General features: G+C 32.3%; 1 protein-coding gene across 1 annotated transcript in view; it reads left to right on the top strand.

Annotated features, from left to right (window-relative positions):
* Positions 1-10,810: 10,810 nt before the first annotated feature.
* LOC125071697 (very-long-chain 3-oxoacyl-CoA reductase-B) overlaps positions 10,811-24,996 on the top strand; it is a 31,854-nt gene continuing 17,668 nt past the window's right edge. Inside the window, exon 1 of the mRNA XM_047682036.1 lies at positions 10,811-11,089. Coding sequence (XP_047537992.1) covers positions 10,936-11,089 — 154 coding nt within the window. The 5' untranslated portion in view covers positions 10,811-10,935. The remainder of the gene's footprint in view (positions 11,090-24,996) is intronic.

Raw genomic sequence — 24,996 nt, 5'->3', positions numbered from 1 at the left:
GTCAGATAATTAAATACTTTGATTGTAATCTCTTCGCTTTGAGATTTGATTCTGCATGGCCTGTGAAAACAATCACTCTTTGTCACGTTAGAAAAACATAAAATGGCAGTTGTCAAGAAGGATAAGACAGATGTGGTGGCGGCCAACGAAATATTGTAAAAATCAATATACGATAATCCACCTATCGATTTGTTGTATTATTTGCGAACATGTATGACGAAGATGGTAACCCCGAACCAAACAATATTGCCGGCTCGCCGTTATATATATATATACATCACCAATTTAAAATAAAAGCAACAAGTGTACATCACAAATTCCTGAACATCTATCTATTAAAAATTAAAAAAAAACCGTCAATCGAACAATCAAAAATTATACACATACATTACCTTTTCAATCAGATATTACGATAATTTTATTTAAAAAATCTCGCGTACAATCCCAACGAGACCACGCTTATTTGAATCCCAACAGGTGAGACGTCGATGGCGAAATTCCCTTTTAAAATTCATGAGGCGAAATTGATGCTACATTCGTTAATAATAGCGTCGAAGTAATCAGTGAAATTGATTTTAAGTCGTTTATATATTAGGTATGAAAACAAGCTTTTTTTATTTGAAAATTCTTTATAAATAAATGATTTTGTTATAACATATCATTTGAAAGAGTCGTCTTAGACGAAACCGGGTGATTTCTAGATAGGTGGGTGACAATCAGGTAGGATACATTATTGATTAAATAATTGTTATTTTTTATTAAAAAATAAATAAAAAAAAGCGGCCAAGTGTGATTCTGACTCGCCCATGAAGGGTTCCGTATAAGACAGACATGAAGAATCTATAAGGGTTCCGTATTTGGAACCATAAAAACGACATAAACTTCGTTGGGAACCCTATTTATTTGCTCAAAACTTACACTAGATGTAGGCATTGTTTTTTGTTTGTCATTGTGTTTTCTATGACTGTGGCCAGCAAATTGCCAGATATAGTGTTTTTCATACCTCTCGCTGCACACTCCAATTTTATTATATGATGATATGACTAGGTATGGATTATTTGTAGTTATCATTTCATTGATTAATTTGTTTTTTCATCGATACGATATCAATATTTCTATTAAACTAAACTACGTTTTTACTAACCGATCTATATATACATCCATCTCTGTTGATCTATAAATATCTAGTCTCATTAAAGAGACCGATGAAACCCACTGATTTTTAAACTTTCTTAGACGACCTTTTCTTGGAATCAGAAGAAAATTAATATTGAATGAAAATAAAATAAAATCAGTTTTATAAATATATTATTTTATACTGGTAGTGTTCAGAGATTGGATACTTGGGAGTACAAAGGTTTTGTCATAGGTTTTAGTTATTCCTGATAAATATTTTATAGCAAAATTATATATTCTTATTTAGTTGCTAAGAAGTACCTCTCGGGAAATATTTATAATAATAATAATTTTATGTAGGTACTATAACCGTCTGCGAAACGAGCTGTATTTTATGACATAAGCTGTTTAGTAGGTTTTTAGGCAGGCAACATTTACAAAAAAACTGTATTCATTTATTAGTATGGACATTCTGACAAGATAGCAAATTATTACATAGTATAAAACAAAGTCACTTACCGCTGTCTGTTTCTGTGTATGCTTTAATCTTTAAAATTACACAACGGATTTTGATGCGGTTTTTTTAATAGATAGATTGATTCAAGAGAAGAGGTTTATATGTAGAATACATTCACAATATAGTAGAGAAAAACTGATTATTTTAGAGGTTTCTAAAGTGATTGAACTTTACTTAAAATTTTAAAAATTTACTTATTTGTGCAGTGTTTGTTTTATTATTTACAGTGATATATCTCTGGTGGCTGCAGTTGCACTGGCTCAATCGCTCATCAAACAAGGATACAACAATACTAAATATCGGTGGTGGTCGGTAGTCGAATATGTGTTGATAGGGAACTCTATCAAATCATATTCAATGCCAACAATAGCTCAATAAAAACAATAATATCAATACTAGTTATACTTTATAGTATATCAGTACTGCTGGGCCATTTCATTATTGGAATAGTTAGGCTACAGTCCAGGACGCTGGCTCGGTGTGGCTTAAAGGTACTCTCTTCATACATTCACTTGGTGGTAGGGCTTTGTGCAAGCCTGTCTGGGTAGGTACCACCCACTCATCAGATATTCTACCGCCAAATAACAGTACACTGTATTGTCGTGTTCCGGTTAGAAGGGTGAGTGAGCCAGTGTAATCACAGGCACAAGGGACATAACATCTGAGTTCCCAAGGTTGGTGGCGCATAGGTGATGTAAGGAATGGTTAATATTTCTTACAGCGCCTTTGTCTATGGGCGGTGGTGACCACTTACCATCAGGTGGCCCATATGCTCGTCCGCCAAACAATGCCATAAAAAAAAAAAATTTCGAGAAGTTTCAGATATGCAAGTTTCCTTACGATTTATTATTTTATCCTTAAAGCCAGCGAAAAATTATTGACAAATTATTATACTTTAACCAATAACAATAACTACCACACATCAAAATGGCTGATTTTGAGGGATTTTTGTTATTCAATGATTTATATACTGGCAAAGCCGCGTGTTAAACTAGTTTAAGATTAAGATAAAGCTCGTGAAACTTGAACTTCCCTGAGATCAGAGAGTATCACTTGTATCATTCAAATGACACTTAATTGGAATTTCCAAAAATAGCACAAAAGAAAAGTTCTTGAGACATACATACATTTAAGTAACACAGAGCGTAGGCATTACAAAAACAAATATGAATTAACAGATACTTAATATTTTATTTCTTTCCAATTACATATACTAATAAATCATAAGAACATATTGAATATAAATTTGCATTGGTAGATTTTGACTGCCAATAAAGTATATTCTATATCGAATACAGATATTAATGAAATTGAACAGAAATTCTTCGGAAGAACTTTTGTTCCTTTAATATTAACAGGACCGAGTCAATGACATCAGTGCTAAGTTCTCTTAGTCGTTCCATGATAAGAGCCTATGAATTATACAAATGTACCACCATGCCTAAACATCTCTCCATAAAGGGTCTTTATTGCGTTAGAACGGATCTTGAAATTGCTATTACCGATTCGAAGGCATTGTCCCCTTTATAGATGCTATTAGGGCGGCACATACTATCTAGCGAGTCTATTCAAACCCATCTTATGTACTCTAGCGGTCAGTGTTACTTATTTATAAGAACTATTTCACAGAGAATTATTAATGTGTAATACGCTTGTATGTTAGTTCTTAAAGTACTGTGCTGTATATATATAAATAACTAAAGCTTCGTAAGAGAATCATTAGTAGTGCCCAAGTTCTTAGAGATATTTTGGTGCAATTTCCAGGAAGGGTTCATGAGAGTTCTGAAATAATTAAAATACAAAAAAGTATATTCCAGAATGTTCGTAGGTATTCAAATTCAAAATTTGCGTTTGATATTCTGTGTAATAATTCTATACTTAATAAACATTTGACTTTGATATACGTGCAAAGTTTGTACACTTTTCCGTTAGTTTCACGGAATTTATAATACAATTTGAGTAAACAAAATATATAATATTTAAATCATATTTGGCGGTCCTTTACCTTGTATCTGATAAGGTCGAACAAAAATTATTCTGGTAGAAAAATATGATATATATTTGAAGGATTTTCTCAGTTCGTCGATTTCCGTAAATGAAGGTTGTAAATAAACCGCCAATTTGAGTCGATTCCGTTTTAATTTATAAAAGTAAGCGTTAATGCCAATGAATAACACAAAACACATATTTCTTTAAAGTCCTGCTTTGAACAACAATGTTCACTTTTTTTATTCCTTCCATAAATTGTAGCTAAAATAAATTTAACGCTTGTATCAGAAGGAGTTGCTGGTCCGTGACAAAAAAAAACAATATTTTAGATTATTTAGATTTATTATTAGAGTTTTTTGTTAGCCTGTGTAGCCCAGATCCTCGTTCTACCTCAAGGCAAACTATCTGTGTAGCGACGAACGTCCATACAAACATGCATCTCTTATTTAAACCTCTTAGGTTTGTTTGTTTAAAAAAACTTTAATCACCCTTTTCAGCATCTTTAGGACGAATTTTAAAAACGTTGCAAGAGCTCTAATTTAGACGCAGAAACCTAAATATTGAGTTAAGAATACCGTATTTCTAACTCTCAAAAAGTTCCATACAAACTTTAATCCCTTATTAACGGATTACGTTGGGTGATGAATTTTGAAAAATTCTTCCTTAGAGGTCACAAACGTTACCTAAAGAATTCACCGGTTATGTTGAGAGTTGTATGTCAGTCGTCATTTTAAATTTTTATTGATATACGTATTTTGTAATTGTGAAAATTAAGAAAATGTCATAACGTATCATGATACGTCAGAATTAAAATAGAATATTCTAAACGAAAAATAATTCTCGAACAATCGCGTAACTAATAGAATTCCACAGCAATAATAATTAAATATAACTTTGCTTCTCGCGGCATTGAGATCAATGGCTACACTTAGCTCCATCAGACGTAATCTTGGATTTAGGACGTATTTGTGGTAATCCCTCACGACTCTGCCTCGCGATACATTAAAATCCGATATTTTTTGTGCTGCAAAGATCCAACTATCTGCAAATAGTACAAAAATGTATTTATTTTTATTTGTAATCTAGTTATGTGAGTTCAAATGGATAACCTGATGACATGAGATGACTGTCATCCATACTATTAATACACGAATAAAAACAAATTTGTAACGCTTGCATACGGTACAGAGAACGTTTTTGCAATGGACAATGGTATACGCATATAATAAGAACTATGCGAGCTTCTTGCAGTTTCTTCTAGAGGTTTCTTTCAAAAACGGTAGTTGGAATATTGACGATTCAAAAATGCTTTATTGTAATTACTGGAATAAAAATACATTTCGGTTACATTCAATACCCTTGACGTCCAAGATGTTAGAACCCTTATATATGTAAAAATATGTATGAAGCTAGTGTAGACTAGCACTGTTTAGTCAAACTGGAATAAGGCATTGCAGTCTGTTCGTACTTCGTTAAAGAATAACTAAAGAGTGAGATTTTTTATCCAGATCGATGCACACGTGCATGTTTTTTTTGTGGTATAGGTTAGCGGACGGGCATATGGGCCACCTGATGGCAAGTGGTCACCACCACCAATAGACAATGGCGCTGTAAGTAATATTAACCATTCCTTACATCTCCAATGCGCCATCAACCTTGGGCACTGAGATGTTATGTCCCTTGTGCCTGTAGTTACACTGGCTCACTCACCTTTCAAACCGGAACACAACAATACTGAGTAATATTGTTTGGCGGTATAATATCTGATGAGTCGGTGGTACCTACCCAGACGGCCTTGCACAAAGACCTATCACCAAGTAAGTTGTTGCATGTTTTACAAACACATCGACACCATTAGGAACAAAGAACCAAACACTTTCTTAAACACTTAAATAAATTTGTGTAATTTTTTTATCAAGAGCTTCTGTACCTATGACTATATCAAATATCTAAATTCCGAAATCTTAGATTTGGTGGCCCGATTAGATGTCACGAATGCTCGAGACATTGGCTTTGTAAATTAATTGAAACATTCCTTACATCGCCAATGCACCGCCAATTTTGTGAACTGAGATGTTATGTGCCTTGTGCCTGTAGTTACACTGGCTAACTCACTCATCAAATTGGACCACAATAATACGTAGTATTGCTGTTTGCCAGTACACCTAATAGAATGGTAGCATTGATAATTCTGCAAGTGCATACTAACTCTAAAATTTAACAGAGGTGAGAAAATAACGTGAATTATATATGTATGTGTGTGCGTGTGTGTCTGTGCAATTTCATTTTTCTATGATATTTACCTCTAAATATGGAACGACGAGCCGAGAGTCGAGATGGTCCAGTGGTAAGAAAGAGTTCATTTTACGATGAGACGATGAAGGAAAAAATCGTGAACGTGGCAATCTGCATTTCAATAAAACCAACCTGCATTGGAGCAGAGTAGGAGAATAAACTCTAAACCTTCTGCCCAGAGGGAAAGGAGGTCTCAGTCCAGCTGTAGAACTATTACTGTTACAAGAAAAGGCGATAAAAAGGCCAAATCACACCTAAATCAATTCCTTATTTGTAAACGTACATCACAAACAAATGGCAAGATGTTCTTTAAATTGTTTTGTACTTTAAACATGAACCAATTTACAAGTATATAGTGTGAATGCTGTTTTAAATTTCCTACGGGAGCTTTCAAACGTCAATACTTAAGGAATAAAAATGTTCAAGCTAAAATAACTTCTGTTGCAAGTTAAAACTAATGGTTTTGATATTTTTTTATTACATTAGAAGAGACTTCAATACTACAAAATGAAATCATGAAAATTTTATATCTATATTCTTTTTTTTTCAATAAGTCGAATTCCCCTTATTATACGAGCATAGACACTTGTACTGCAATTAATATGAACTAATCTATATCATCAGAGCCGGACCGTAAGTTTAAGGGGCCATGGGCTAACACTACTTAGGGGCCCACCTAAGACATACCTAAATTTAGACTTGAATTTTATTAATTTAATGGGTTCGATTAATTGCAGGACTCGCAGGGCTGCAAACCATACGATCTGATTAATTTAATAAAATTATGGATTCTTTCGCATTATCGTCTATTTTTGACTTTGACTTGACTCTTTGACTTGAGCTTTCGCCGGCGGTTTTTCGAACCGATACATCACTTGCCATCAGGTGAGTCTCCTGCTCGTTTGCCACCTCTGACATAAAAAAAAAACAAAAGCTTAGCTTGGGCCCCCTTGGAGCCACGAGGCCCTGGGCCCAAAAAGCCATATGGTAGATCCGGCGCTGCATATCATATTATCATTACACTTGATTCAATCCTGGCTAAACGCATCAAGTTAAAAACACCTTTATTGATTTTAGTTGCAATTCGACATTGAAAGGGCTTAACTATTTTACAGTTCAGTTATAAATATTTCCTTTCTTTTTCCAACAAAAAGAATTTTTTTTTTCACCATACTAAACATCTACATCTTAGGTCCAGAGTATAAGATGATATTATGACGAACTGCAATCATTTTGTGTTACCATTGATTTTATTTTAACAAACTTAAACCAAGTGTTTTCAATTTATCTATATTTATAATTAGACTAACTTATTAAATTAATCTTAATATATATAACTAAAACAATATGAAGGTTATCTGGTCGGCGTTTTTAACACTGAATAAGGCGATTAATAATATATATTAAAAGGACTTTTCGCGCCTGTCATAATTATGGCCGCCGCCTTGCAACGACATTGAAGTCTAGGAAACCAGAACTTAAGGTTTTTGTCTGATGATTGCAGGTTCTGTATATGAAGGTCGTGATATTTTTTTATGCAATGCAAATTAAAGTGTGTTATTTATTATTTATTTTCAGTACCTATCAATCATTTTTATTGTTCTCATATCTTGTATCTTGCTTTTTATGGTTAGCGGAATTATTTCAACAAACTTCTCTCTTAGGGAGTGAATTGAAAACATTACTATCGCAAAATTAACAAGTATCAACTTTAGAAGCTAATTAAAATTTTCCAGCGAGTAAGGCTGATTATATCTTACAAGAGAGTAAGCGATTTTAGGGAAAAAATCAATCAAAAAGGTATTCGATTTGAATTAAATATTTTATGCGAGGATATGTATTAAATGTATAAACTTAATATAACACCAAAGGTTCAGATTCTACAATGGTCATTTTAAATTCGAACTCATTTTATTATTTCATGTCTCACTTCGATGGCGAATCCGTTCAGACACAAAGCAACGGGTTTACGTGCTTCCCGGGGCACGAAAATGTCAACTCTGCCGAATTCCTTCCTCCCGGGCTGGTATAAGCTAGCTAGTAGCCACCATTGCTTGCATTTCGAAATCGTTTTTTTTACACAATGGGAATCGCGTCTGCCTTTGACTGTAGAGTATACCTTAAGTATTTCAGCTCTGAGACCCGAAGAAGTTACTGAGTTAATAACTTTCATAACATTTCTGAAAATCGTGTAAGTACAATGCGACTTATCACTGAAAGCAATCTATTAACTTAAGTAAGTTTATTCTACTTTAGCTATTCGTTAGTGTTGATTACAGTTTTAATTAAGTACTTAAATAGTTCGAGTATTTATTTGTTATTTTATTCTTAAGCATAATTAATAGATATTATCGGATAAATAACTTTACTTTTCAATGCTACGTATGTACTTGGTGGCTGGGCTTGGTGCAAGTCTGGATAGGTACCACCCACTCATCAGATATTCTATCGCCAAATAACAGTACTCTGTATTGTTGTGTTCCGGTTAGAAGGGTGAGTGAGCCAGTGAAATATCAGGCACAAGGGACATAACATCTTTGTTCTCAAAGTTGGTGGCGCATTGGATATGTAAGGAATGGTTAATATTTCTTACAGAGACATGGTCTATGGTCCATGGTGACCACTTACCATCAGTTGGCCCATTTGCTCGTACGCTAAACTACCAAAAAAAAATGATCTTGTGACTTAGTGCTGAGTGGTTTTACATTTTTTTTATTGAGAATGTTTATTATATTGTACGCTTTTAGCTGATCTTTGGCGCAACTATAAGAATGAAGAACAAACATAAGAAAAAAATCTCGTTTTTCCGGCTAGGAATTTCGAAATTCAGGAGTCTCCCCCTTAAAAATAATCAGCATATATGATACCTTCCTCTTTCAGCACTATGTTTATTGATAAAGACATTAAAAACCGTCGCGTAGTTTAAAAGATCTAAGCGTACATACGGCGGGAAACAACATTAATTTATACTATGTAGAAATATTTACTTGTCGTGGGCAAAGCTGACTGGGAACTGTGCACGCCGACGTTTTCGACTTTCGATATCCATCGTTACAGCTCGTCCAAATTCAGAGTGTCTCACTAAAATTTTAAACTAATATTAAGATAATATTAAAAAAAGAAGTTTAATTAATAAGGTTATTCTTATTAATATTATTTTTCAACTTTTTATCTAAATTGTATTTAAATATTTTTTTATTAATAGTGCATGCTATGGTCTTCTATAATTGAAGGTGCACACGATTTGTAAACCTTATATAGTTTTATTATAAGAATATGTATTTAGTGTGTATCTTTTGTTGGAGACTCATACATTAAATAAATTGCCATTCGTCCCTCGGGCCCTGGGCTAACACTATTTAGGGGCCCACCTAAGACATATCTGAACATAGACTTGAAACCATACGACCTGTTTAATTTAATAAAGTTACCTATGAATTCTTTCGGATTATCCTATATTTTTGACTTTGACTTGACTTAGCTGGGACCCTCTTGAATCCACGAGGCCCTGGGATGAAGTTCAAAAAGCCGTCTAGATATATGTACGTCTTAGCTCCACATTATGTGCAACTATGTCGTCGGACAAAAACGAATACTATAATTTATATATTCCTAAACGTACAATACCATAATGGCAATTGGCTATCCACCTCGTCTTCGCATCGGAAATATGATATGTCTGATGGTAGATATGTCAGCTCATGACCAATATACGTAGAACTATATACGTATGTGAAAACTTTGGGCAAAACCGAATAGTAGAAAAAATAATAGTATATACAGGCAATCTACTTTGGCTTTATTCGATAAAAAAGGACTTAATCCCATAGCATTTTTGATAGACAATTTAAGTCGATAGTTAGTCAGCCTAAGCCATATTGACTTAACATTTTCTGTTTTCTGTCATATTAGTACCCTGAGACCACGTTCCTTATATACAATAAAATGAATCTATTATTAAAAAAATATTATATATCTACACCGCAAAAACAGATGATTTCTTTTAGAAGATTTTATCAATTGGCTTAAAAGTTAATTTGTTTTGGAGATACATACATAAATTTATATAAATAAATAAATATATATAATTCTAATACAATGCATTCAATAAAAATATTAAAATTTCAATTATAAATTAAAAAAAAAACAAGCTCAACTAGTTTTAAAAAATCATAAAAAATACGTCCGCGTGCATCGATAAAATTACAAATATTGCACTCAAAATAGATTTTGAAATATAACTCAATAGATTAAATTTGTACTAGTGATTACTTAAAATTTATATTAATCTGTACCATGGAAGGTAATTGCAGACATTCATAATATTTAAACATATTCATAAATGTAAAATTATTTCTGAAAATATATTAAACATACAAGTACCTATATTGAGTAATTAGTGAGTAAATCTGGATTAAAACAAATAATAATAATACATATGAATGAAATGAGTAGTAATTAACTTAAAACAAATAATTAAAACATTTAAAAGACAAAAAACCTTATAAGACTTCACGCAATATGACAAACATAAATAGAAGCATTTTGGTAATCATTTTAGTCGCGGACCATCGCGGACAACATATTTTTTTTTAAATAAAGCAAATACAAAACCTACTTAACGTTTGTTTGATAATTTAAAAAAATATTTAAAAATAAATAATATATCAAAAATTATAGTTACGCTTACCAACATAACAATATTTTAGGTTTAATAAAATTTTTCATTTCTATTTTGCATCTATTTGTTATAACGTAACATGCCCAATTTGCCCCTCAAAATTAACCGTGCGCGTGTGAAAGAAATAGCGCTTTATTATTAATCGCTATCTCTTTTCAATCCGGAAACATTCCGTTCTTATCGTACGTGTTCATTCGGAATTCGGATCGTTCGATGCGCAAACTTACTTTCTTCGGACGTCAGTACGCATGCGTGAATTGTGTCAATTGGTAGTGAGCGGTCTCTCTAAACATAACCTCAATTTTTACAAAGTGAATATATAATTACATTTTAAATAATGGCTCAATTTAATTACTTAGAAAAGATCGGTATAATTTTCCTGCTTGCTTTGCTTTTTTATATTGTTAAATGTGTAGTTAATTTAGTTTATACTTACGTTATTGGACCGGCAGTCAACAAAGTGGATTTCAAATCAAAAGGAAAATGGGCTTGTAAGTATTACCTAACAATTTATTTTTTAATTTTCATATCTTCGTCTCGTTCTTGTAATACTGATCATGATTTTACATATAATTATTTTCATCGATAATGTTATTTAGCTTTCTCGTATATATGCATAAATATGCAGAGTTCCCGATTTACCGATGTCACGTAGGTACATTTGCAAAGGTCGATCGAATTGTACAATTAAACACGTTTTAATAATACCTATTCCACTGAAAACATTACTTAATGATAAATTATAAAAGTGTTAAGTACGATTTATTAATTATTAATCATCAATATAATTGACGTGTTAATCAACTATTAAAATTGTCGTTACCGAATAATTTTAAAGACAAAATAAAGCACTTAACGTGTATTTTATCTCTCTCAAACAATTATATAACCATATAGTTATGTTTACAGTCAGATAAGTTTTAAGTAATAACACGATTATAAAATGATATTAACTTGCATTAAAGCAATATTTTTTTTTTATACAATGTTTATGAATTTTCAAACATGGCGACTGACTAAAAAACCTACGTGTCGCTATGGTAACCGAACGAAAATATTTCAATATTGTCAATTATTTGCCTACTTTAATACAGGTCAAAGAATTTTAAACGATGACTGTCTAAAAGTTACATTTATTTATTCGTTTTATACAAACACGACATTCATGATACATATTAAATCGATTAGTATCGCTGAACATAGGGAACTTTATTATCTTGGTCGTTATAATCAAAATCGCTTTAAAAACGTCTTAATCAAATCATGATGTTGTCGTACTGACCGATTTCGGTCACGGTGGCTAAGGGAAACTAACTGCGCAGGACATGTTATAATATAATACCTGTGTTTGTGCACAAGTATGTGCGTAAACACAGGTAAACTCTATTCTCTCTCTCTCTCTCATTATCCGATGGGACCATCGGCTTTAAGTTCTTTCCGAGGCACGACATTGTACACGCTTCCATTTACAAGACTTCGGGTTATTACTGAGAAATATTAGAAAAAAACGCCAATAACATTTTATCGGTCCGACCTGGGGTTTTGGTTTCTGGGATTTTGGTTCAAGCCTGTGGATCTATGCCCTTATATCCAATAGACCATCGAGGCAGTTAAATAAACTCATAACCGACCCGTAAAGTACGTATAATTATGTCTTGTTGTCGTACACACTCACTACGCCTAGTACCTACTTACACTATAAAGAAAATAATTGAATTTTGTTTTTAATTACGTTGTACGTTCGTATTTTAATTCTTGCGAACTCTTAATGTAAAGTGATCGCTCCAAGGCATTCGTGTAAAAAAACACGATTAAACTTTTTTTGCTTCTTTTTCCGCTTCCGTGCGTCATTATCGTATAACGTATTGAATTAAAAGTAATATTTTTGTTCTTTATTTAATTCAAAGACGTAGAGTTCACGACATAATTAATCATTTGGATTAAATTTGTCAGATAAGTAATATAGCTTGAAATCAAAATGGAAATATACTTAATTCAAGTAGGTACTTGCGAGGACAATGTTCATTTTGTGTATGAATCCTTATCAAAATAAATAACATTAACTTTAAACATTTTGTGCAAACTATAATAAAGAATATTACATTTGCAATGCGTACTTTTAGGAATATCACGATATAGTTATATACTTATATCGGTTGTTGAATTTCTCATTGGTTAAAAAATGATTATTTAACACATGCGAAATCGGGGCGGACGGCTAGAAGTTCATCTCAGTAGAATAACATAATGAGATACGATTTCATTGGTATTAAAGAGCTTCCATCTTCCGTCATCCCATCAGCTCGAGTTTCGATGTTATAATAATTGCATCTTAACTTACCAAGAATACAAACTCTATAATAAGTTAGAAATATGTTAAAAGGTTAGCTCTAATAAGTAACGTGTTAAATAATGTTTTAATTATTTCTGTGTTGTCATATGTTCTAAATATTAGAACTAAAATATATCTATGTCAACTTTTAAAATGTTACCAATTTTTAAAAGCAGATGTCGATACTTCTGTGCTATACACAATAATATACTATAATAACATTATATATGGTTAAAATTTGTTTGTTTGTATTTAGGTACCTCCTTAACTAATGATAGGATAAAAAATATATTTATATCATATTTTTATAAATACATTGCACCTGTGCTGTACTGTGCAAAAGGTCGCTACTAATGTGTTTTTTTTTTCACATTGTTTTTTTAATCGACTTACTCGTACGTATACATAGCTCAAGCATTGTCAAAACGATCTAATTTCGTCTGAACGAAATGAACGAACAAGATTGAGCAATGTTGATAAATCTCGACGATAACAGTGATAAGGGTATCGTGATATTATCATTCAAGTTGTCGGAAAAGGGCGAGAGCTATTTCATAAGAAATGAGTACTTTTCCCCGAGAAGGATGTTTAGACATTGCGAATTTGACAACTTCGTATCAATTCATATCCTAACTAATATTGTAAATAAGAAAGTATGTTTGTTTGTTACACTCTAATGTATTTAATATTCGAACGATTACTTTACATATATACTAATATTATAAATGCGAAAGTAACTCTGTCTATCTCTTGCTCTTTCTCGGCCATGAAACACAAAATATAATTTTGTTATGTAGCAATTTTGAATTCCGAGAAAGGACTGACTTTAATGTTAACAACTTGAAGACCAACCCCTAGAACGCAAGCGAAGCAGCGGTCGGCAACTAGTTGACACATTGCAAGATGTACACAAGTGGAACGTCCTTTGTCTGTCTGTAAAGGTTGACCTACACTTGAGTGGGTTATTGTATTCAATTATTCGACTGCGAAACATAAATAGTATATATTTCTGAGTACCAGTAAACTGAGCCCATATAAATGCCTTTGTTATTAATATTAATGGTTGCAAAATAATCGACTAAGGCAACCATATGAATTTCTTACCGGCCGATGAATATGAACGAACTTGATTGTAAGTCGATATATCTAAAGGTTATCATAGAAAAAGAAGACTAGAATATATTTTAATCTTAAATCTGTAATATCTTCGAAAATATTCATTTAAATTACATGCTGTAAAGGGCCATAATGATCTATATTAAATGCTCAATGCATTTAATGTACTTAATTGGTTAAGGATTAATGGCACTAACAATACGCCTTGCAGTTAAGCTATTGTAATTGTGATTTTATGAAGTGCGGAGATTTGCTTGATAACAAAGTAAATTATGAAAAATAAATCTTTAATATCATTTTTTTTTATTTTGTACTGTATTATACACATTCAATTTATACTGAATACTCAAACGTTTATTATTCCATGAGTTATACTTATGAGGTAAGTTTACATTGATGTGATCATTATGGACCCTATTGGTACAACATAATAGTAGGAGAGGGGAAGCATTAATTAATGAGTCTAATTTTGTAACTTTTTGATATTTAATTTTTTTTAAATAAAATTGACATCTATGTATTAATAGGCAAAGGAAAAACAGTTCAGTAACATTTTCTCCTATATTTTCAATCGAATTTCTGTTTTTGTATGATATTTAACTATATAGGTTTTGATTCCATTTGTGAACAGCCGTATCTTTTTATTGCGTAAACTCAGATTTTTGATTATTTCACAGCTTCAATGGACCGCAGATTTAAGTATTAGGTATTAAATTCATCTTTATACCTCTGCCCGTTTCGGTAAAAAAGGGTCGGACAGACAGACGGACTATGAAATGATGTTATAAGGGTTCCCTTTTTCATTTACAGATACGGAACCCTAAAAACGATCCAAAAAGAGTATTAATAAAATGCTTCACAAGTTCATAAATATTATCCTCTAATTTTAAATTTACCATCGAATCTCGACCACTGTGCGAAAACTAGTTATAGTATTTAATTATTTAAATAGCAATTATGTTCTGACATTTCATAATTCTGTTAGTAAATGTTTGATTATTTTTATTATTTTTTTTTCTCAATAATTTTAAATAACAGCTAGGATTAAATTGTTTTGAATCCGAATTATTTGTATCCATATCGGTAGAGACAAGGCAATCCGACCAGACGAAGGTTATCGCATTGTCACCCGTTTACCTATGTAAGTCGATATATCTAAAGGTTACACAGAAAAGGAAGACTAGAATATATTTTAACCTTGGTTTCTTTCATTTTGTAGCGAAATCTTTTGGTTATTGACTTGACATTTAAAAGTTATTCATTTACGACCGATTTTAGAAGTCAATTTGACGGAAAGACAAAGTTCAGTGTTTTTTTATAAGGATTGTTTTATATTTGAACTAGCGACCCGCTCCGCTTCGCACGGGTGCAATGCTGATACTAAATATAATACAGAATGTCTTAAGAATGTCTACGTTCACAGTTTTTCAGTCGTTAGACAATACAAATCGCTAAGTCCCTGCGTTTTAAATGTGTAATATCTTCGAAAATATTCATTTAAATTACATAATGTAAAGGGCCAAATTTATCTATTTAAAATGCGCAATGTATTTAATGTGCCTACATAATTGGACAAGGATTAATGCTGCTTTGCTTAAAATCGCTTCGAAAATAAGTCATTATTTCTCGTAAAAAATAATATATAAAAAATGGTTATTGTGGGTTATCCCTAAAAGATAGACATATATCACCGCGGACTTTTTTGAAGATCTCTTAAGGTCTACAATATTGTAGTACATTAAGTTGATCTATCTCGTAGGGTTTAGCCAGCGTTTGCTATCTAAGCGCAAAAAATGTGGTTATTTACGACATCACTTTAGATACCTCTGAAATTATCAGTGTTTCTCTACTATATTGTGCATTTATTATACATATAAACCTCCCTCTTGAATCAATTTATCAATCTATTAAAAAAAAACGTATCAAGATCCGTTGTGTAATTTTAAAGATCTAAACATATATCAATACTATATACTCAATTATAAAATTCAAAAGAATCGTTAAAGAGCGTTTGTGTGCTAAAGGATATTACATCACTAATGACTTTTTAGTTGACTGCACACCTTGGGAATGAGATGATCGCCTCCAGACTGCTGCAAATCAAAAATATGTTTATTATTGTACATGTAACATGAAAAAAAAATAAAAAAAATATATATCCCGCTGAGTTTCTTTCGCCGGTTCTTCTCCTCAGGACCGAGGTGTAAAAGCACTCAGAAAAAATAAAGCTTTCTAAAGTTTTGTATGATTATTTCCGGATATTACTTACTCTACACACAAACAAACAAATTTTACCTCATTATATTATTAATATAAATGTACTTGCTTATGAACTTCAATCGAGCAACTCAATATGACTTTTTATAATAACTAATGTATTTTTTGTAGCAGTTTATAATTTTCCGCAGCAACGACCCTGATTTATTAATTGAAGTCTTATTTTATTAATACTGTTTCTTAGTTTATATATACTTTATTCGATTTTTTATTCGTCTCATTATGACTGCTAACACTTGTAGTTAGATGGGTTTGTATTGTAACAAAGTTCGAAATAATAATATATATATATCGGAGCGTGGTTACTTTGGTTGTTGATTTGGATAATTAATGAATCGAGTAGTTGGCAATAATGTTTGATGGCTGATACACTTTTACGCTCTTAAAAGTCACCACCACCCCGAATTCACCCCGAATGGTCACCCCGAATGGAGTTGTAAGTGTCATGGCAATGCGAGTCGTTATGTTTTGACAGGCGATTTGAATGCGATGGTTGCTTGCAAACCGATTTGCTCGTAATCGAGATGAATTATTGTAATCCTTTGATATTATTGTGGTATATGATCATTGAATCAATCAATACAGTGATTAGACGATATTAAATACGTTTTATTTTGTGAATATCTCCATTGCACGCTTACATAGTCTTCCAAATGTCGGATCAATCCCCGAACCCAACTGTTCGGCATCTTTCGACATATATATATGCTCGTAATAATATTTATTCATTTTATTCGGAAGCTCACGATACATAATGAACACAATCTATGTTTTAAATTAAAGATATATGATTAACACTGTGTACACTTTTAGTCAACATTTAACTCAACATGCAGCTTATAAAGTTATACTATGACATTCTTTGCTTCTTATTTTTATAATCTGTGTCCTAGTAACTAGTTTAAGAATTATAATTTTATAATATAAATGAATAATAAAGCTATCGCTGATCAGAAATGTAGTTCCTACCGAGAATAACAGAAAATAAACTCTTCTATGAATCGTATATGATTAAAGAAATATCATACTTAGCACCTATTACCAATATACCTATTTGCCATAGTCGCACGCGCCTTACACCTTGACCTTCACTTGTTCACCTTGACCCAAATAAATGTCTGTGTATGTTACTGATATGTTAGTTAATAAATAGTAAAAATAGGAATATTTGAATCGACGAAATTGATGGTTATTATAAGAATTTATGATTAAAGATTAATATTTGAGTAAAGTTTATAAAATAAATATATGTTTATTATTCTTATAATATTAGCGATCCGTCAAGTTTGTCTACAGTATATGTATGTATTATATAATAGATGGTCATTGATCTTTGAGATCATGTATTTTTCATATAGTAAGGTAAATACAGGACGTGTGATCGACGGTTCAGTGGTGGTGGTCAAAGTCAAAGTCAAAGTCAAAAATCTTTATTCAATATAGAAGTGTTTACACTTGCTTATTGATTGTCAAAAATCTACCACCGGTTCGGAATTTAGCACCTCGGACCTGAGAAGAACCGGCGAAAGAAACTCAGCGGGATATATTTTTTTATTTTTTTTAACCATTTTCCATGTAGGTACAATGATAAGTATATTTTAGTTATTTGAAACAGCCTGGAGGCGATCATTTCATATCGGTGGTGTTGGAATAAGCTTATACTTTTTACAGTTCAATTTCTAAAACTGGGAATAAGCAACAGTAATATCAAGTTCGTATCATATAACTGTCAACTCTAAAATCCCGTGCACTGATTGGTTAAATCAAATAGCGCGCGTTTACCGGGCTTCCTGTTTCACACTTCCGTCCCTTTCGACAAAATCACTCCAACGATTGTGGGAACGTGAGAGGGAAGATGTTATAAAAAAAACTTAAATGAGATACTTTCTTATTTAATTTTTGCTTTATATGTGCTCGGAGAGTGTTTAAAGTTTTGTTTTAAGTGGTTTTCACTCTTTTGCAGTCGGAATTGCTCTTCAGGGCAACTTTGAAAGGAAAACTAAGTGTTGTTACTTAAAGTTTCCTCTAGTATAGCACTCGCACGGAATATTTTCATATAAGTAGCAACTTTTTTTTTTGGAACGATACTCTTTCGTATGCGAACGATACTCTTTCGTATCTTGTGTAATCCAAATTCTATATTTCTTGTTCACATCTATGGCACAAATATTTTAATTAATGTAAGTTTCGTGCCTTTTCTATAAAACCTTTAAATCAATAATATCCGCTGTCTAAGTATTGAATACTTACTTAACTAGTTTATGCCCAGTGATCGAAATTCAAACATAAAATTGTTATTAATAAATTGTGAAAAAAACTATACGAATACTGTTTTTTTTAATTGTACTACGAATAAAAATGGTCTATAGCTACCAAATAAGATCGCCTGCACGAGTTTTCCTTACTACCGACTAATAAAATATTAAGGGCTTATATTAATACTAGTTACTCGCGTCGGCTCCGCACATGTACAATAATGGATTACATAAAATATTTAGATCGTAATACGTATGTGCTCCCAGTTGGCTTGATTTTTTTCCGACATGTTCAACAAGCATCGAACCTTATTTATTAACTTTGTGTTATTTGCACCGTTTACTCACCCTTTTTTAGAGTTGATTGGAAAAGAATGCCCTTTGGTATTGTATCTACCTTTGCACTTACTCGTTTGCCCCCCCTAGGAGTGGAGTTTCGTAAAATCCGAGCTTAAAATTTCAAGTTTGTAGGTGTTATTGGTTTCTGAGATTTCGTGATTAATCAGTGAGTGGTATTATGCTTTTATATATGTACATATATAGATAATATGTTAACCCCGTCCAATGGTGAATACCTTATGATCGTACCGTAATCCGTTCGGTAATTTCTCATTTTACCACGTTCAGACAAACAGACACGGAAATTGGACTGTTTTATAATGCAATGATTATAAAATTCATAAATGAGACAGCCGTTAGTAACCGCACTAATAGTCAAGTGTTTCGAAAACTAATAATAGACGAGCATTAGGTTCGTTTTACACTTTCTCTTTAAGCTGCCTCGTTTTGTTTTCGTCAACGGACTCCAATCTAGCACGTGGCACGTGCCAATGCTCCGGTGACATTTACAATAGTTTTGCCAATCAATGCCCGATTACTATGTATCAAGAAATTAGAAGATTTGCTAAGGTATAGTAGAGTTGCCTACGGAGAGTTATTCATAAACTACGATCATATAATAAGGCCGGCAACGCAATAATACCGACAACATATAACAAGCCCTCTGGTGTTGCAGATGTCCATGGGCGGTGGTAGTCACTTTTCATCAGGTGGGCCTCCTGCTCGTTTGCCACCTATAGCATAAACAATATATGACATGTTCGACCCGTAAAGAAAAATACACAGTGTTCTTTGATCCGCTTTGAAAGATGAAACGCGTCGCATTAGCGATGTACAGAATGGTTAATATTTCTCACAATATCTATGTACCTATATGGGTAGTGGTGATCGGACACCATCGAGGAGTTCGTTCTCATACAAATTTTATAAATTGCTACAATTTTAATCCAGCGTAACTAATAATTATTCTCAATCATAATAATAAATATAACTGAATCAAAACACGAACATAATTCTAATCTAGTCTCATTATAATTAATAATTTTTATATGGTTGATTAAAGGCCTAAACGTTTTCGTGCATGCCATAGTGTTTTTAATATAAAGGGATAATTATTATCACCCCTAAGATTCACGTCCTCATTAAAATTCCACTAAATCATCTTGTCTATGTAACACGAAGTTGAAAGTATTTAAGAAATTTCATTACGTTTTTTTTTTTCAAATTATTATTTTATAACTTAAGGCTTAGTACTTTTAATTGTATGTAGAGCTATTCGATGAGGTAGGAGACATAGATAGGCTGACCGATGGCTACCTGATGAAATTTTACAACATCCTGCACAGACATTGGTGCTTACATCTCCAGAACGCCACCAACCTTGGGAAATAAATTATTATATCCCTTGTGACAAGTATGACACTGGCTCACTCACCCTTCGAACCGGAACACAGAAATAAGTCGAATAGTTCATGAGTCGGTCGTACCTATCCAGACGAGCTTGCACAGAGCTCTTCCACCAAGAATATAATGTAAAAATTTGAATATAAATACCTAATTATAATATTTAAACGGAACGAGCATACAAATTGTCTATATGATCTTGCAGAATAGCTTAGCCAGAGTAAGTCAGTGTCACAACAGGCACAAGGGACATAACATCTTAGCTCCTAAGGTCCGCACATTGGCGTTGTTAAAAGAGGTTAATATTTCCTACAGCGCCAATAAACAAAATATAACTATACTAGCGAACCGCTTTGCAGCCTCTTCATATTTCAACACAGTTACATTGAAATGGTGGTTCTCTTTTAAGTAAGACTACCACAATTGTCGTCGTGACAAATTTGTCGAATTTACAAAGGAGTATTTATATATTTCATAGTCTAGTAATGTGGTATTAATAGTATCCGATATAATCGGTCACGAGGTTGTACTGTGTTGGGTACTAGTGATAATATTTTTATATCATAGATAATAATAGTCATATTATAATGTAATCAAGGGGAGATATGATTAGTTAACCTTCCGCCAAGCGGTCTTTACTACCGTCGATATCCAATGTCAGTACAATTTACTGCACGCTACACTTACGCGACAAGCTCTCATTTACCTTCAGCCCGTACAAACCTTACACGGATCTTTCTGGAACCAGGAACTATTCAATCGATGAACTAAAATTTGGTACACATTTTTGGTGCTGGTGCTAATACAATTTTTTTAACTTAATGTTTTAGGATTATGAAATGGCATCCAAATAATTTTAATACGTTTTCAATATTTTATGTTCCTTTAAATTTTATTTAATATATTTTAAATATAAAACAAATTAATTATCAATATTTATCTAAATACGGAAATTACTTAAAATTAATATTTAGTGTAGTAAATTTTTTATGGCTTTCACCAATGAACGTAGTACTTCGTGACGTAGACGTAGTTAGTAGGGATAGGTGCGTTATTCATAAAGGTTTTTTGCCGATTGGTTAAAATATGAATCGACATCAGAACAATCATTGCATCGTTCTGTTCACGATACTCGGTATCAATATAGAAATGTTACAAATATTAGTTATTAAAACGTAAAAATTATACGCGTATTTTACAACCATTCAATACTGAGCGTTATTACATGGAAATACAGTATGAATTCGAATGTAAAATCCTTGAAGGCTGTGACGTTGATTCTACAAGACCGCCACTTTCACTTAGCGAGACAAGTTCAAGGAGAACAATGCTTTAAACTTTAAAGTACAAGGTTGTATTTTATGTAAACAAATGCTGTGTACGGAAATAGAAAGTATAATCGTTAATACGACATGCTCGTTTATTTATTTTATTTATTTACAAACTAAACTATTATAATCTGTGGTGTTCCCTAATAATTGAGATATCACCAAGTCACCACTTGAATTAAATGTGGTGATACTTGCTATTTATTCAACAATTGATCAAAATAATAATGAGTATTACTGTATTCCGTTTTAAAGAGTGAGTTGTATGTACAGAAACGAAAGTCATTGAATTTTTTTTTATACAAGGAGACAACAAGGCTCAAACCACAGGGTTTATTGACCTGGAATTCCAATCATTATAGTAAATTGCCGATGTAAAATAACAAATTTAATGTCTCGTGGCACTGACGTTATTCATTTTAGCCATTAACAACAAGTTATGTTTTCTCGTCTGCTCTGCTGTCCTAAATCTTTATCAAGCAGTTTTGATTTTCCAATACACATGTTTTTTTTTTTTTTTAATACTGGCAATGTCCTAAATTAATTAAGGAATTATTAATATTCCTGTATACCCCACCTTTTTTATCACTTGTGTTAGGAGTTGGGACGACAATAGCCGAAGGGGTCAGGATCGATCCTGCGACTTTACATCGCTAGGCGGCCCGTAAACCATTGCGCTATTAACGCTTATGATGACGATTTAAACAAACGTATTGCTAATACCGGTTATATATATTCGACAAAGAACGAATATAGTCATGACGCTTTCTTGCTTTCTCGACTAATATTTATAGCAGAAAGTGAGTTTTCTAAACAAACATAAAGCAATTAGCCTAAATTAAATTCTACGGAAGTCCTGCAAAAGAAATTCCATTGTACAATTTTTAGTTAAAATTTGTTGAAAATCCACCAAAAAAAATATCTAGTAAGTATAAAACTTATCCCTTCATTTGGGTAGCGGTTAGTATGTATTCATATATAAGGCGGCTGTATATCACGAGGTTAAAGGTTCTAGTTTTAGGATCGAATGTTTTTTTTTTTTGGACGGTTTTGGAAGTTGATAGTGCTTACCTCATAAAGCATGTTTTGCGTCTGAATTATTTCCGATATTTTTTTCAACTTTGTACCTATAATAATACCTCCTGCGCAGGAATTTTTATAAAAAAAATAAAACATATTAAAAACAAACTCATATACGGAAGCACGAAATAATCACATTTTACAATATATAATTATATGCTTGACCTTATCAGAATTATCTTACACATATAATCGGTAAATTTATGTATATAACATATATGTATAAGTCTTCTCTAAGTGTATTGTGTGTGTAACTAAATTTTTCGTGAATAGTTGAATGAATTTCGATAAAAAAAAATTGTCGGTATAATATATGGATGTATGGATCGCTTAAACTTGATCTGGTAGGTGACACAAATCGAGAAGTATATAAAATTGTTATTCCAAAAGGACAAAGTCAGGACCGGTAGTTCGTATAAATATTCAAGGCTTGTTTACGAATTTATAAATCGCTTAAAGCGAGTTCATACTATTTTTTTTAAATACGTAATATTTTATTAATAGTAATAATATCTTACTCCCAATCCCGTACGATCCCGTAAATGCCACGTTTTTTAAACCGTTAGATTGGGATGGTTGGTGTTCTATGTGAGTGTCAGGACCTGAATATTTTTGTTTTTTTGTGTGTGTTTTCGCAATAATGTGACCTGTATGTGGAACAGCTAGACAGAGCTACACCAAGGTGCGCCATACGTAACCATAGGTATATATATACTGATCTATACTCATATTATGAACGCAAAAGTAACTCTACGAACAAACCACTGAATCAAACGGTTGATGAAATTTGTTATGAATCAAGCTTGAACCCCAAGGAAGGTCATGGCAACTTGCTCAGCTAATGACTAACCCCCTGAAACGCGATTGGAGCCCCTAGCGAAAACCAGTAACAATATGCCAAAGGTTACGCTACTACTACGCTTAGTTTGTTACGCTTTCAAATCTTATCTAGTCAATCAATAAATTTTGCATACATGTTGTAAGAGATACAGGGGATGATAAAGGGTATCTAACACTCGTTCCTTACTCTCAGCAGTGACAAGGGGAGGAAGACTCCACAAGTTCTCAAGTTCTAGTTATTAGTGATGATTTCAAGATATCATTAAAGAACCGGAAATGCTATCGACTAATTATGTTATCAAATACATCTCTTAGTCAAGGTTATAATTAATATATACTTGATATTAACTTTAATTACTAAGGTCAACAGCCCCAAAACTTCCCGTTGACCTAGAATTTATAATTTTTATATAAATATACACGAGTCGCTTGACGCGAAAAAAATATTGCATAAAAATATATTCAAATTTTATGACAAAAACTAGCTGTGCCCGCGACTTCGTGTGCGTTTGAATTTAACAGAAAAGCGTGACTTTATTATTATTTATATAAAATATTTAAAATAATAATATATTTCTAAAATAAAGTAGTCTAAGGTACTCCTTATTACATCAGCTATCTGCCAGTGAAAGTCCCATCAAAATAAGCCGTTCCAGGGATTAGCTGGAACAGTCAGACAAAATTGTAAAAAAATGTTATTTTTGGTATATGTACCGTGTATACATAATATAAAAAATGCGGGTTGGTGGAATACACATGTGGCAGAATTTTGTTGAAATTATGCAGTTTTCCTCACGATGTTTTCCTCCACCGCCCAGCACGAGATAAATTATAAACACAAATTAAGCACATGAAAATTCAGTGGAGCTTGCCTGGGCTTGAACCCAAATTCATCGGTTAAGAGGCACGCGTTCTAACCACTGGGCCATCTCGGCTAAATTAATTATTATTATTTAAATAACGCATAAAAATAGCGTATCAACTTGAAATGGTTTGCAAAATTTTTTGCAGAATACTGCAACGGCATCAAACTCGTATAATATAGTTAGTTTGTTATACTATTCCTATACATATTACAAATTAATACGAAAAATTAAGTGTTGTTTGTTTGTCCTTTAAGGCATACCTGTACAATTAAAAAAAAATATTTTTTACAAAATTACCGATAAAATATTATGTTTTATAATTTTAACTTCAAGTTCATTAAGGTCACATACGAAATGAAATAATTTTATTGGTCATTTACTTTTAATTACAATGTCGGTTTGTTTTTTTTTTGATTAATATTATTTAAATTTCCTTTCAATTCGTTTGTTTTTTTACGAAGTTTCAAAGGTCAAAAGATTTCCTTCTACCTGACCTTAATATTTAATCACACTGAAAGGATAATCAATATTATATGTTAAACAAACTAACCATTATTTTAT

This window comes from Vanessa atalanta, chromosome 20 (assembly GCF_905147765.1).
Source record: "Vanessa atalanta chromosome 20, ilVanAtal1.2, whole genome shotgun sequence".
NCBI classification, from domain to species: domain Eukaryota; kingdom Metazoa; phylum Arthropoda; class Insecta; order Lepidoptera; family Nymphalidae; genus Vanessa; species Vanessa atalanta.
The sequence above is the reverse complement of the archived record's forward strand: the minus strand, read 5'-3'. Positions and strand labels throughout refer to the sequence as shown.